We start from the raw sequence: 15529 nt of genomic DNA, 5'->3' as shown, positions 1-15529 counted from the left end.
ATGTAAAATTAGTGCTGGCAGCGAGCTGCACTTTTTTATTCTAAATGGGAAATGGGTTAAATATTTTTACTTTTTAACAATTAAATGACAATTTAATGACAGTCTACACTATTAATATAGTGAATTTGTAAAGTATATGTTTATGTAAAATCATGTTGTACGTCATGTTTGTTTTAACTGTTACAGAATTTTCTCTTTTTGGGGGGTAGAATATAATTGAATGACCTAATTAAGTTATTTGCAATCAAAGAGATTTGGTGCACTCATGAAAACCTATATCAACCAGCATTTCATATAATATGGGATATTGTTCCTAAAAGAGTTACTATTTCTCTTCTGAGAAGGATATTCTGATCACTTTATTTTACATAACTACCACTTAACAATATAGTTTGGTAATAATAACAACCCATTCTCATACCAGGTGTCTAATATGTGCCAGGCACCAAGCATTTTAAATAGTTTAAGCATTGCATTCAGTTTTACATAGATGTACTTACTAGTTTTTATAAATAAAGGAATTGAAATTTATCAAAGCCATCACCGAGCCAGGATTTAACCCCAGGCCATTCTTACTGTTATACATGCACTAAGAAATTTGGAGAAACTTAACGAGAAAAAAATATCCATGAATTTATGTGTATGAAGAATGTATTCAATAGTTTGATCTCCTTATCCATCTTTTGTTGATAGCTTGGGCATAACTTTTAATGTAGAGCAGAAACAGGAAATACAAAGCTGTTGATGGGGTTAGCCCACCTCCAACAGGGGAGGTGCACTATGTAAGTAGTCCGATGGGATCATTCCTGCAGGTACAGAATGGTTTGCAAGATGATCTAAATAGGTAATTCTGGAAGCATGTGGATGAGTTTATGTTATTAGTTATGATTGTATTAGCATGAAGAATAGGGAAGCAAGTTGTTTTAACTTGTCTTATATCTCTTCACAATGTGTAGCTTTTTTAAATTAAGTGATGGAAGAAATTTTATTTTATAGCATGTTGATAAAGTGTTCAAACATAAGGAACTGCGACAGCAGCTTGTGGATGCCAAGCTTCAGCAAACAACACAGTTCATAAAAGAAGCTGATGAAAAACATCAGAGAGAGAGAGAGTTTGTAAGTTCTGTTTTTTTAAAAAAATTATTACCAAATTGTAACCAAAGATGTTCAAAACATTTAAAATCATCGAGTATTTTAAATAGGACCTGAATTATGCAGTTTGGTTTTTTTACTCTCTAGATTGAGAAATGTTAGAATATATGAAGTCTTTTTAGTTCTGATGATGTTTTTCATATGAAAAATATACTGGAATTAGACCGAGTTAGTGGAAACATCTACATATGTTATACTTTTTCTTTATGTAGAGTGTTGACTGCATTTTTAGATAATAAACACCAGGTTCAAAATTGTAGCGGCTATTTGCAAGTTATCCCTTGAGAGCTAGAGGCAATTAAAGTTCACAACAATTTTACCAAACATAATTATCCTACATTCTGTTATATTGTTTTCTAAATAAGTAACTTGCAAAAAGGTAAACCATTTGTTTACTCTGGTATAATTATATGATAAAATTTAACAGAATTCTGTTTGCCAGTCATATAGCACTGTCTCCTCAGTGTATACTCAGAGTATTTTGCCTGACAATTATTGTCGACATAGTAAATCTTCCATACTTAACGTAGGAAAATTAAACTATGTATGTTTAACTTAAGTAAAGTGAAAAATAATTATATTAGCAAGTGGTACAGATCACACATAAGATATTTCACTCACTGACCTGTGACTCTTTCTAAAATAAGGCCAGGAAAATCTAAGTGTGAGTGTCTGGTCATTTGACATTTTAGCCAAGTATGTAATTACTATTAGTATTTTGCCAGAATGTTTCTGTTTTCCAGTTATTAAAAGAAGCAACAGAATCGAGGCACAAATATGAAGAAATGAAACATCAAGAAGTACAATTAAAACAGCAGGTAATTTGACAACAGAAAATAGTAGAATTTGTGAGTCTCCTTTTCGCCAAACAGAGCCAGCTTGAGTAGAAGAATAGATCTCTTTTCCTCTTGGAATTTACTTCTTCATTTAGGGTGACTAATTCATTGTGATTTGACTAGGACTTTTCTCAATTTTAGTACCGTAAGTTTTATGTTCCAAGAAAACCCTCACTCCAAGAGGGAATCATGATAGCTGATCAGCCTATTTTCAATGTGCCTTTTTTACTCTCCTACATATTTTCTCTAGAATCTTTTGAATTTTGTTCTATGAGGAAAATAAAACAGGCAGAAAGTATATATTTTGTTCAAAAGTAGTTTAAAAAACTACATATGCTCTCACAGGTCCACTTCTGGGTAAGGTTTTGTATGTGTGTGGAAAGAATTGGGGTTCTTCCTGTTTTTCCATTCAGTTTTCTTCTCTTGTACTATTCCAGTCTCTTATTTGGTTGCTTTGTGTAGAATAAAAGAAGTGAGGCTACAGGCTACTTAAAAGAAAAATAGGGAAAAAGATTGTGTTTTACATGTCTGAAATGTTACTAATACCTACCTAGTTTTTACAGACAGAAGCAATTAGATATTTATGTATATAACTTATTCTGTATTTGTTACCTAGATTACATACTGTGGTAAAAGTACTACCTATTTAAAATTTATTGTTTAATGTAAGAACTTCCTTAATTAGTTCTAACGTACACTAATAGAGTACATTAAGTACATTAGGACTAGCCTGCATCTTCATGAGCAACCATTTTGAGTGCTGTTTATCTTTGGAAACATTTTATCATGTGGAGATATTCTGTAAAGCTAGTCTAATTTACAGTAAAAATTGAAGAGGAATCAATAGCATAAATTTTCTATATTTTTTTCATCATAAGCTATGATCATGTTAGCATGCTTCTAGAAAATTTAAACTCCTTACTTATTAGCCCTATACATAAATGGAGGAGGAAATCAATATGGAGAAGGTATAAAAAGTGTTTATATAGCTTTGAAATATGTTATTTAAAGTGGGAGTCATTGATAGTTTTTCTATTATAAGTTATTGGAGGGCCTTTTTTACAAAGCAGTTCTGATTCTGTTGTAGTGTTAGTTCATGTGTTTTTATCTAATCATTAGTTTGCTGCATCTCTTCCTTTTCCCAGTCCCTAAATGTGGCTGTCCTTCCCCAGGCAGTCTTACTTACTCTGGTCTCACAGTCTTGGTGTGTCTTGGCCCACTGCTCTGTACTCCAACCACATAGGTCCTGCCATGGTGGTGGTTCCAACCACTGACTACCCATTGCGGCCCAGCACTGAATTCCCCGATGGGACAGTCTACCTGGATGTTCCATCTTCATTGAAAATAGACCCTGCTAAAACTGCAATAACGTCTCATCTTCCTCACATGCCAGAGCTGCCCCTTATTCTGCCTGAGCACCAACATCATTCCCAACTCCAGGCCAGTAGCCTTAGGGGCACCATCAATGTGTGCTCCTTTATAGACTGCTCACAGATTCTCTGCATCCTTTCCTAGTTTGCTCCTAAATTTCTTCAGGCGTGGTTTAGTTACCTCACAGTCATCTTGTCATCCTGATGTCATTAGTAACAATCATTTCACTCTCTCCCTTTTTCATACATCAGAGTTTGTGCTTTCAAGTACTTCTCATAACGCATATCAAACCTGATAACTCTGGGAGTGCTAGTTCCATCATATATCTACTTAATCCTCATCCTCTTTATGTGGATCTACTTAATATTCCTAATGTAACGTTGATGAAAGGGAAAACTCGAAAGGTTATTACTTGGTCTCTGGCTATTGTTTATACTTTTCTACTCTTCCTGGGCCAAACACTTTACAGTGGTCTCCCTAACCCATGGTTTCACTTTCTGCAGTTTCAGTTACCTCAGTCCAAACATGTTAAATGGAAAATTGCAGAAAAACAATTCACAAATTTTAAACTGCATGCCATTCTGAGTTTCATGATTAAATCTTGTGCCATCCTGCTTTGCCTTGCCTGCCCTGTGAATCATCCTTTTGTCCATCATCTCCACACTGTATATGCTACCTAGTTATTGTATAAGCTATCAAAGAATAACCAGTCACATAACTTTTACTATAGTATATTATTATATAATATTGTTCTTTATTATTATTGCTGTTAATATGTTACTGTGCCTAGTTCAAAAATTAAACTATCAATGGTATGTACGTATAGGAAAAACACACATAGTATATATATGGTTCAGTACTATCTATGGTTTCATCATCCACTGGGGTATTGCAGTGTGTCTAATAATGTATCTTTGGGGGCCTCTGTTTCTTCATCTGGAAGATAATAGATTAATTAGGTCATCTCAAAGGTTTCCCTCCTAAGAGAAAGTAAAATAATTTAGCCCACCCTTGAAGAATAGCTTAGGGCTAATCCACATAAAGCTTGCTTTTCTGGCCACTGCAGGCATATTCCTCCCATTCCCCCTGTTGCCCAACTAGCTCCTTTTCTAAGGGGGAGGGAAAACATGACTCTGCATTCTATATTCACATAGCATTATTTTTCCAGCTAGAATAAACATCACTCGAGGGCTGGGGTTTAAAAAAATTTTGGTGTTTCTCTTTTAGCTTTTTCTTAGCTATACTCCCACTAAATTCTTTCTCTTTCAACCAAACCATTTTTTGGCTTCTGTTTTATTTCCATTCTACATTAAGGAAAGAGATTACCTTGATATAAAGCTAAGAACTATGCACACACAGTAGTACTCTTAAAAGAATGATCTTTTTTCAAGAACAATTTTTCAAATGCAAGGAGAGGGAGTGGTGCATAAAGAATATGGTTATATGAAATTTATAACTACTACCTCACTGTTTTATTATAATGAATGGAATGGAGCTAATAAGTATTTGTATATTTTAGTATTTACATTTAGATTAAACCAACAAAATTTCATAAATTCAGTGCATTTCAGTGGATTATAAAAATCTCACCCATCGTACTGCCTGTTCAAAAATTTAGTATACATTTGTTTTTATTTTTATTGTATATAACAAGTCACTGACATTTTAGCTGCGTGATGTTCTTTAGAAAGTCTTTTGGATTTGAAATCATTTGTCTGGATCTCAGAATATATATATATTTTTTTCTGTAGCTTTCTCTTTATATGGATAAGTTTGAAGAATTCCAGACTACCATGGCAAAAAGCAATGAACTCTTTACAACCTTCAAGCAGGAAATGGAAAAGGTATTTAAAGTAGAATATTATTATTAAATTAATATTGATTATTTTAAGCACAATTACCATTTGAATGAGTTTATATTGATCTGATACAATCTTAACTTTATCTTTTCTGATGCTCCACTGTCATATTCAGGCATTATGTCCTGAATTGACCCTGAGTTGCTAATGATTGATACTCTCAAAATTTTAATTCTAACATTGTTAGAGAATTTTTCTATTAAAGAAAGTTTGTTGAGAGTGAAATCAGAAGCATGACAGTGTTAAGGGTCCTCTTTATCTCTCCCCTTGAAATTACAACAAATTGAACACTTACAGTCCAACAGAAAACACCTAGTCTAGCACATGAACATGGCTGAAGAATATGCCCATCAGTATGTCTGAAGTGGGAAAATTGGGGTGAACAGGGAAGAAAGAAAGGAAGAAGAGAATAGAGGAGACAGAAAACCCAAACATAGCATAGAGCTCTCTTGGTACTTGGGTAGAGGGTGGGAATCAGGGCGCTGCACGCACTGTTTATAGCCCCAAGCTTTCCAGCCTGAGTGATCAGCATGTACTGTGGTGGAGCCCAGTGTTCAGGGCTGAGACCAGGGCAAAGATGGAATACATACAAAGGTGTAAAGCTATATTCTAGCAGCCTCCACAACCAGTTAAAAACTTGCCATGAAGCTTGGACTCTATCCTCCACCTTCCAGGAGACGCCTTCCCCAAACCTTCCTAGAGCTAGCATCAGACCCCAGAAGAAACTAGCAATGAATGTTGGGCTACAGAACAGAATATCTACGGCCTTGAGAACTAGACACTGTTCCTAAGTGGCAGACACACACTCCAGCTAAATCCAGTTTCAGGAGTGGAGATAACACAAGTGAGGCAGGTGAGGTCATCATTACTGGGAGGAGAACAAAGCCACAAACACACCAACAACCTCTCCCACCTCACTCCACCCCCACCCATCACAGCTGAACCCGGTGGGGCCACCTGGGACACTTTGGGCAGCACAACACTGCATCTGGTTGCAGGGGGAGCACTGGGATTCCAGGGGCTCAGAACCCCATTGCTTGCCACATTCTCTCATAGGTGTAGAGCCCTAGGATCAAGGTGACTTGCATGTAGCAGAGCCACACACCTTCCTAGGGAATAAAGAGCATTTTCTTCCCACAAATAGATATCCAGGGGGCTTGGGCAGTGCAAGAATTATGTATACTACCTACTGGAAAACAAAAGAATTTCTACTTATCAACTTGCTGAAGTGATACCACTACCATAATGATAAAAGTTTAAAAAAAAAAGATTTTACTCCTGTAAGTGCTTAGGATGCTAAATAATCCATCAAATACCATGCACAACCAAGGTAAAGGACAGCTGAGAAAAAATAAGAAATATCTCTGGAAAATAAAGACATGGAAATATGTGATTTAAATGACAGAATTCAAGATTGCAGTTCTGCCAAAAGTCAACAAGACAGAAGAAAACTTAGATAAACAGTTTAATGAATTCAGAAATAAACAAAAGTAATACTTGAACAATGAAATTGAAACTTTAAAAAAGAACCAAATAGAACTTATGGAGCTGAAGAATTCAAAAGAGATAAAGAATGAAACAGCAAGCTTAGGAAATAGAACTGACCAGATGGAGGAAAGAATAAGTGATACTGACAAAAATCTGGAAATGATGCAGATGGAAGAAGAGTAAGACTTGCGAGTGAAAAAAAATGAAAATTCTCTTAAGAACTATTTGATTTCATCAGAAATAGCAATATGAGATAATAGATGTAGCAGAAGGGGAAGACAGGGAGAAGGGAACAGAGAGCTTGTACAAATAGTCAATGAGAATTTCCTAAACCTACAGAATGTCCTTCAATCCAATGAGCAAACAGACACCTAAGTATCTCAACCCAAAAATATCTATTCCAAGACATATTATAGTAAAAGTGTCAAAATTAATGACAAATAATGTTCAGAGCAGCCAGGGAAAAGACAACTTAAAGGAAATCCCGTAAGATTATTAGACTGTGAGTAGAAACTTCACAAGCTAGAAGGGAAGGGAATCCAATATTCAAACTATTTCAAAAGACATTACCAGCCAAGCTGGTAGATCCAGCAAAGTTTTCCTTTAGATATGAAGGAAAAATAAAGACCATTTCAGATATACAGAAGCTGAGGAAATTTTCTATCACAAGGCCTGTAGTATAGGAAATATTGAAGGGGGTCATTCTATCTGAAACAAAAAGACAAAGATACACCACTATGAGTAAGATGACTAACAAACAGAAATGGAATTGCAAACCTTATTCAGAAAAACATATTAAGTACTCTAATATTACATGCTAGTTAAAGGTTAAAACATTTTAAAAAGAAGAAAATAACTACTGCAAATTAAAAATGAACTCATGGCATAAATAGGGATAATGTGAGACAGCAAAAACAGAAGAGAAGTGGGAGTAAAGGTCTGAATCTGCTAAGGGGAAAGAACATAAGACACATGCAAAAGAAATATGTAAAACTTTCTTTTACATAAAATTAATGGTAACCACACACACAAAAAACCCATAAACTGAGACAATAAATAAAAAGAGGAAACAGAGGAAAAAGTGGAATAGAACAAAACTATAAAATAACAATCACAAGAGCAAAGAAATGATAAACAGAGCTACCGCAGAACAAAAGATAAAAAGTCTATATAAAGTCCTCATTTATCTGTAATCACCCTAAACTGAACTCACCAATAAAAGTAGCAGAGTAGCAGATTGGATCAAAACACAAAACCCAACTTTCAAGAGACATTTCTCAGCTACAAGGAAAAATATGGACTCAAAGTGAAAGGTTGGACAATGATACATCAAGAAAAAGGCATCCAGAGAAAAGCAGTATAGTTGCGCTGCACTGACAAAATAGACTTCAAGATAAGAAAAGTAATGAGAGACAATGATGGGCACTTTATACTGATAAAGGAGACAATAAATCAAGAAGATAGAACACATCAATTAATATGCTCCCAATCAAGGACCACCAAAATATAGGAAGCAACTACTAAAAAAAGTAGAGAAACTGACACACAATTACAGTAGGGACCTACCTAAATAGCCCACTTTCAGCTATCGATAGATCATCTAAAAAGAAAATAAACATCTGACTTAATTGACACATTAGATCATAATTGTCATTTACAGAACCTTTAATACTAAATATTCAGATTATACTTTCTTGCACTTGGAACATTCTCAAGGATAGACCAAATATGGGACACAAAGCTAACCTCAATAAATTTAAGAAGATTGAAATCATGCCAGCATATCCTCTGATCCAAATGATTTGAAACTGGAGGTCAATTGTAAAAAAAAGCCAGAAAAGTGACAAATATATGGAGATTAAACAACATGTTACTAAAGAATGACTGGGTCAGAGAAGTAGAAGGAGAGATCAAGAGATACAAACAAGAATGAACAAACATTTTAAAAACTGGGGACACATCAAAAGTACTACTAAGAGGAAAGTTCATATAACAGGTCTAGCTCAAAAAACAAAGCTCCCAAATAAACAACTAACATTACATCTTAAAAAACTACAATAAGAGGAGCAAATGAAACAAAAAGTCAGAGTAAGGAAATAATAAAAATTAGAGCAATATTAAATAAAATTAAGAAAGACCATTGAAAAAAATTAACAAAGAGCTGATTTTTGGAAAAGATACAAGAAATTGACCAACCCCAGGAAGACTCAATAAGGAAAAAAGAGGTAAGATACAATAAAATCAGAAGTGAAAGAGGAAAAAGACACTACAGAGATATAAAAGATCACATAAGAATTCTATGCAATATTATGCATAAATTCAGTATTCTAGATGAAATGGGCAAGTTCTTAGAAAGATATAAGCTTTTTTAGACAGAATCATAACTGGAAAATCTAACCAGATCAATTAACAGAAAGGAAATTGAAACAATATTCAAAAAAACCCCAATAAATAAAAGTCCAAGACCCAGTGGCTTCACTAGTGAATTTTACAAGATATTCAAAGATGATTTAATACCTGTTCCTTTTAAAATTTTCCAAAAAATTAAAAAAGAGGCAATTGTTTGCAACTCATTTCATTAACCCAAATGTAAAGATAACATGAAAAAAGAAAACTAGACCAATATCTCTGACGAATACATGTGCAAAAATCCTAAAAATTCTAGCAAATCAAATACAACAATACAATGAAAAGATTATACATGTTCAAGTGGGCTTCATATAAGGGGTACTGGGATGGTTTAACATACACAAATCGATCAACATGATATACTATATATACAAAGAATAAGAATCGTAGGTACAGAAGAATTACATAAGATACAGCATCCATTTATGACTAAAACAATAAGATGGGTATAAAAGGAAGTAATTCAACATAATAATGACTATATACAACATATTCTGTTAACATCATATTTAATGGTGAAAAACTAAAAACGCTTTCCTTTAAAGATCAGGAACATAACAGGGTTATCTGTACTCACCTCTCTCATTCAATATTGTATTAAAAGCCATAGCTAGAGCAATCAGGCATGAGAAAGAAAGACAAGACATCCAAATAGGGAACAAAAAAGTCAAATAGTCATTTTTTGCAGACATGGTTCTCTATAGGAACCCCTGAAGACTCCTCTTAACCTTTAGAAACAAAATTTCATTACATAAGTTCTAAGTACAAAAATCCATTGCATTCCTTTATATTAAATGAAATTTCAGAAAATGAATAAAATAATTTCTTTTGCAATTGCAACAAAAAGAGTAAAATACCTAGGAATAAACTTAACAAAGCCATGTGAAAGATGTACACACTAAAAACCAAGACATTATTCAAAGTAGACTCAAAGGAATGGAAAGATATTCCGTGTTCATGGATTGGAGGAATCAACATAGTTAAATGTCCATATTACCCAAAGCCATATACAGATTTCATGCAATCCCCATCAAAATCCCAGTAGCATTTTTTAAATAGAACAAAAAGTCATCAGATTTGTAAGGAAGCACAAAAGATACCAAATAGCTTAAGCAATCTAAGAAAAAAGAACAAGGCTGAAGTTAACACATGACCTGACTTCAAATTATACTACAAAGCGACAGTAATCAAAAGGGTATGGTATTGGCAGAAAAACAGACCCACAGACCAGTGGAACAGAATTGAGAGCCCAGAAATACACCCTTGTATATATGAGCAAATAAAACAAGCAAATAAGACAAAAGAACCACAAATACACAATGGAGAAAAGAAAGCCTCTTTAATAAATGGTGCTGGTAAAACTGGAAAGCCACCTGCAAAAGAATGAAACTAGATTGGTGTCTGTCAGTATACATCAAATTAACCCAAAATGGATCAAAGATCTGATTGCAAGATGTGAAACAATAAGTTGCAAAAAGAAAACATAGGAACTAAACTCATGTGCCTTTGTGTTAGAGAGGGTTTTATGAATTCGACTTCTAAGGCAAGGGAAGTAAAAGCTAAAATAAATGAATGGGCTACATCAAACACAAAGCTCTGCACAGCAAAATAAACCATCAACAAAACAGGCAATTAGCTGAATGGAAGAAGATATTGGCAGACGTCTCCAATAAAGGCCCAATATCCAAAATATATAAAGAAATCAACAGTAAAACAACTCAAAAAATGGGCAGAAGACTTGAACAGACACTTCTCCCAAGTGGCCTAAAAACATGAAAAGGTACTCAACTTCATTAGTTATTAGTGAAATGTAAATCAAAACCACAGTGCAATTCTACCCCACACCTGTTAGAATAAGTATGCTCAAGGAATAAGTGTGGAGGTTGTGGGGAAAAAGGAACTCTCTCATACACTACCGGTGCTAATGCAAATTGGTATAGCCACAGACTGTATAGAGGTTCCTCAGACCAAGAATTAGTGCATGATCCAACAGCACCTCTTTTTTTTTTTTTTTTAAACTTATTCATAAAGCTATGTGCATCCCAATGTTCATAGCAGCATTATTCATGATGGCCAAAACATGGATGTGCCTGAAGTGCCCTTAACAGACAATTGGATAAAGAAGATACAAAGAACAGAATATTAGCGCTAAGAGAAAATGAAATATTGCCATATGTGACAACACAGATGGGTCTTGAGATTATCATGCTAAGCAAAATAAGTGAAAGAAAGTTGAGAACTATATCATTTCACTCTTGTGGGATATAAAACAGAAAGCAACAAGCAGACAAGACAAACAGACTCATAGACACTGACAACAAACAGTTTAGTGGTCACCAGAGGCAAAGGGGTTGGAGAAGTAGATAATGGTAAAAGTGGTCAAATACATGAAGGAAGGAAGATTTGACTTGGAGTAGTGAACACACATGCAGTACACATATGACATATTACTGAATTGTACACTTGAAAGCTGTGTAATTTTATTACTTAATGTCACCCCAGTAAAAGAAAAGACAATTTGCTCTTAAAAATAGATTTTTTAAAAAATCAGTGTTAATGAGCTTTCTCCATTTTTTCAGAAAGTACGTGTAAATTATTTTCTAAAGTTTCAGACCAAGGAAAGCAAAAATATATTTTGGTTGAAATAGATGATTTCTGATCATCTAGCTAATGGCCTAAAGTATTTGTATTCTTTATGTTTGATATTTGTAATAACACAGAAGGACATCCTTATAAAACTAAAAAACTATTACTGACATCCAGAAAAATATTTGCATCATTTCAGTTTAGAATATGGGCTGAAAGAAAATTTTAACATATAGTTATCTACCTCTGTCCTGAAATAAACAAGAGAGATTTTTGCTTTGGACTGCAGGCTCTGGTACTTAGATACTTTATTGCATTTTGTAACTTCTGTTGGGTAGGTATTTACTTTGGCATATCTCCTTTAAAGTTGGGATATTAAAAAATTGTTATTGAGGATAAGTAACAGTAGGATCTGATGTTTTATAAGAAGTTAATAGATATTTGTTGTCACTATTATCAGATCGTATATAGTGGTTGAGAGTACATGCTCAGTAGTCAGGATTTATAACTTCTTGCATCATTTATTATAGACCATTGAGAAGTTATTTAACTTTTTAGTTTTGTTCCTTCATTGTTAAATGGGAATAAAAAAAAGCGTCTGCTGTATTTTAACAGTGCTTGGCCATGTTAAGTAGTCTAAGTGCTCAGACACTTTTATACCCAGTCATGTAGAGATAACTCAGTGCACCTGAGCAGATTAGTTCTGCTGGCCACTCCTTTCAGTTGAGAGTCCAGTTGAAGGGGAACTGTTATGTATAGTAGATGTGTTGAGAGGACTGTAGCTCACACAATTTTAAGAGAGGTGCTCCCTATTTTGTACTCCTGGAGAATTATCTGGACTGAAACACATTTCTCTTTGCTAGTAGTTAATAGGAGTCCCTGTAGGTCAGCCCTGAACTCAGATCTTTCATGCACTCTTCTCAAGGCCTTTTTCCCCATCTGCATTGTGGTATAGTTATGTGGATAATTACGTTTGGCATCAGGTATTGGTTTTGTCTTATCCATGTTTCTTTTAACAGTGCCTGACTCAGTATCCTGCTTGAGACAGAAGCTGATAGGGAGATTAACAATATACGAACATTGCAAATATGACTGATTGAAAGGCATAGCTTAATCTTATTCTGAACTTCTGAAAATTGTGATCTTGTACTATTGGTTTAAGAACACATTGCCCTTATCTTTTACTATTGGTTTAAGAACACATTGCCCTTATTTTTGTACACACTTGAACAAAATATGAAATACTATAGTCTTATAAGTTGTGAGGACGACTAAAGCTAAGAATTTAATAATTTTAGTATCATTTTCCTGGTCATTTACCTAAATTACCCTAAATATTTCTGATACTCATGTTGTTTTAAATTCCTAATCTCTTTGGGGCTGAGAATTTCCATCCTTCCAAGAATCTGAAGAATTAGTTTAATGTACTCTCCAGAAAATTTGAGCACATAGACATATATATTTTTCCCATACAACTTGGAGAAAGAAATCTTGTCTTTTGTTTCTTTTAGTTAGAATGAATTGCTTTGCATCCTTAACTAAGAGTTCAGAGTGTAGTTATCTGAAGCTTCCATTTGCTACTTCCTCTGAAATTGAGATCAGATTTGTTTTTCTTATGATATGAAACTCTCCACTTTGGTTCCTGCTGCCACCATGATAAATGTTTCTGTTAGCTCTGCTGACAGGCACAGGTACTTTTATAAACATATAATGTACTATTAGTTGAGGCAAATACAGTGATGAGGGAGGGGAGGGACATTATAAAATGTTTCTGGGGATTGTCAGAGAACACAACTTAGAAATTAAATTTGCGATTGTGTTCATTCACAGATGACAAAGAAAATTAAAAAACTGGAAAAAGAAATGCTAATATGGCGTACCAAATGGGAAAGTAATAATAAAGCACTTCTACAAATGGCTGAAGAGGTGAGCAGTTTTTACACGACCAAATGGTGAACACTCATTTAGTTCACTGAAATAATTGCAAATTTGTTTACTTTCCTGAAATAGTTGCCTCTTGATTCAGATTTCCTATGAAACTGTGGAGAAAGCATAGACTTGTTAACTCAGTTGCTTTTCTACTATAACTTATTCTTTTAAAAGGCAATAAACTACTTTTTCTCAGATTTGTTGTAAATAAAGCTGAAATATATTCCATGGGGATTTACTATGTTTCTTTTATAAACTCTATAAGACCAGTTTGTAACATATCACAAGAGAAAGCATTAGGGTCCTAAAAATGGTGTAAGAAGAATAATCAATGTAGAAATGAAAACTTAAATGTATTATTTCTGGTACTGTAAATTAAGATCCTGATTTTCCTTAATACTTCATCAGGTCAACTTAATACTTGACTTAAAAGTCAAGAAGTTTGGGTTACGTTAAAGAATTAGAACAAAGAGATTTTAATTTTTTTGTTTTGCTCCAAAATAATTGTAAATAATTTAAATGCCAGTATACAGTGAGGTTCAAGAAGTAATAATAAAAAGTAGTTTCCAATATGGCTCAGAGTACTTTTCATGTATAGTAACCTAATTTGTGTTTACATATACAAAGTTACATTAATTCTTTTTATTTCTCTTTTAGAAAACTATTCGTGATAAAGAGTACAGGTCCTCTCAGATGAAACTGGAACGATTAGAGAAGCTGTTTAGAGCACTTCAAATGGAAAGAAATGAACTCAGTGAGAAGGTGGAAGTCCTGAAAGAGCAAGTGTCTGTAAAAGCAGCAGATAAAAATTTAGCAACACCTGTGACACAGCCCTGCACTGCTCTTGATTCTCAGAATGAGTTGATCTCTTCCTCTAAAATAGCCCCAGAAGTCTACTTGAAGGCTGAGCCCAAGGGAATGAATGAAACAAAACGCAGCTTAAAAGACCCTTTCCATATGATCTCTTCTGGGATTTGATTTAGTTGATAAGATGAAGTGTGATCACTGTATTGAGAGATATATTTTGAGTATAACTTTTCTGTAGTAGTTAGTATTGGTTTTCTGATAAGTTTTCTTACTTTTTCTACTACATCTTTATTTTCTTAGAATTACTGAATTATGTGACACAGGAGGCTGTTTAGCAGTTTTCCATTGTTTTAATGTGTATGTTTTCTACAGTTCTATTGCATATCTGCCTCATTTTCCCTTCATTGCCTTGTTCTTTCAGTATATCTTTGTGTTTATTGCCTTGTCATATAATTGCTATACACACACACACACACACACACACATATCTTTCCCACATAATTATCATTATTAAATTTAGATTTGTGCTGATAGTGGCTTCCAATGTGAAAACTAAAACTAAACTCTACTATTGTAAAAAGAGAAAATATAAAAAGTGATTACTTGTCTTGTAGCTCATTGAAATGCCCACTAAACATGAGTATGGGATATGAAACAAGCATAGGATATTTGATTAAGATTAGCTTTATGATACTATTTTTGTCATTTGACAAATTGAGATGATTGCAAGTCTTGACTCCATCAAAGTTGTGGCAGAATACATACATGGAGATGTCGTTTATAAAGAAAGTGGGATATGCAGGCAAGTCACAGGACAAACAGGCTTTATGTTTATGTGACTAAAAATAATTGTATTGCTTTAGTTTCAGATTAGAACAAATGGCCGAAGAAAAAAAAAGTATCAAGGTCTCTGCATTTAGAATGGAGCAATTTCTGCACTTTGTAATTTTGTTCCTAATTTTTCTTTGCTGCTTCAGTGTTAATGGTCACATTTATGAACTAAAATGGGTGGAAAATAGAAAATTAACAGTAAAAAGAGCCCAAACTGTGAGAGATATATAAACTTCTGCCACTGACCATGATAATCAAGAG

The 15529-nt window shown here is 34.1% G+C and overlaps 1 protein-coding gene across 2 annotated transcripts in view; it reads left to right on the top strand.

The window, feature by feature from the left end:
• LOC102888884 (gamma-taxilin) overlaps window positions 1–15036 on the top strand; it is a 49539-nt gene extending 34503 nt beyond the window's left edge. For both annotated transcript variants that reach the window (XM_025044280.1, XM_025044279.1), the window contains exons 7-11: window positions 997–1116; window positions 1896–1970; window positions 5111–5203; window positions 13532–13627; window positions 14288–15036. In XM_025044280.1, coding sequence (XP_024900048.1) covers window positions 997–1116; window positions 1896–1970; window positions 5111–5203; window positions 13532–13627; window positions 14288–14608 — 705 coding nt within the window. In that variant the 3' untranslated portion in view covers window positions 14609–15036. The remainder of the gene's footprint in view (window positions 1–996; window positions 1117–1895; window positions 1971–5110; window positions 5204–13531; window positions 13628–14287) is intronic.
• The last annotated feature ends 493 nt before the right edge of the window (window positions 15037–15529 follow it).

This window comes from Pteropus alecto, unplaced genomic scaffold (assembly GCF_000325575.1).
Source record: "Pteropus alecto unplaced genomic scaffold, ASM32557v1 scaffold453, whole genome shotgun sequence".
Classification (NCBI taxonomy): Eukaryota; Metazoa; Chordata; class Mammalia; order Chiroptera; family Pteropodidae; genus Pteropus; species Pteropus alecto.
The sequence above is the reverse complement of the archived record's forward strand: the minus strand, read 5'-3'. Positions and strand labels throughout refer to the sequence as shown.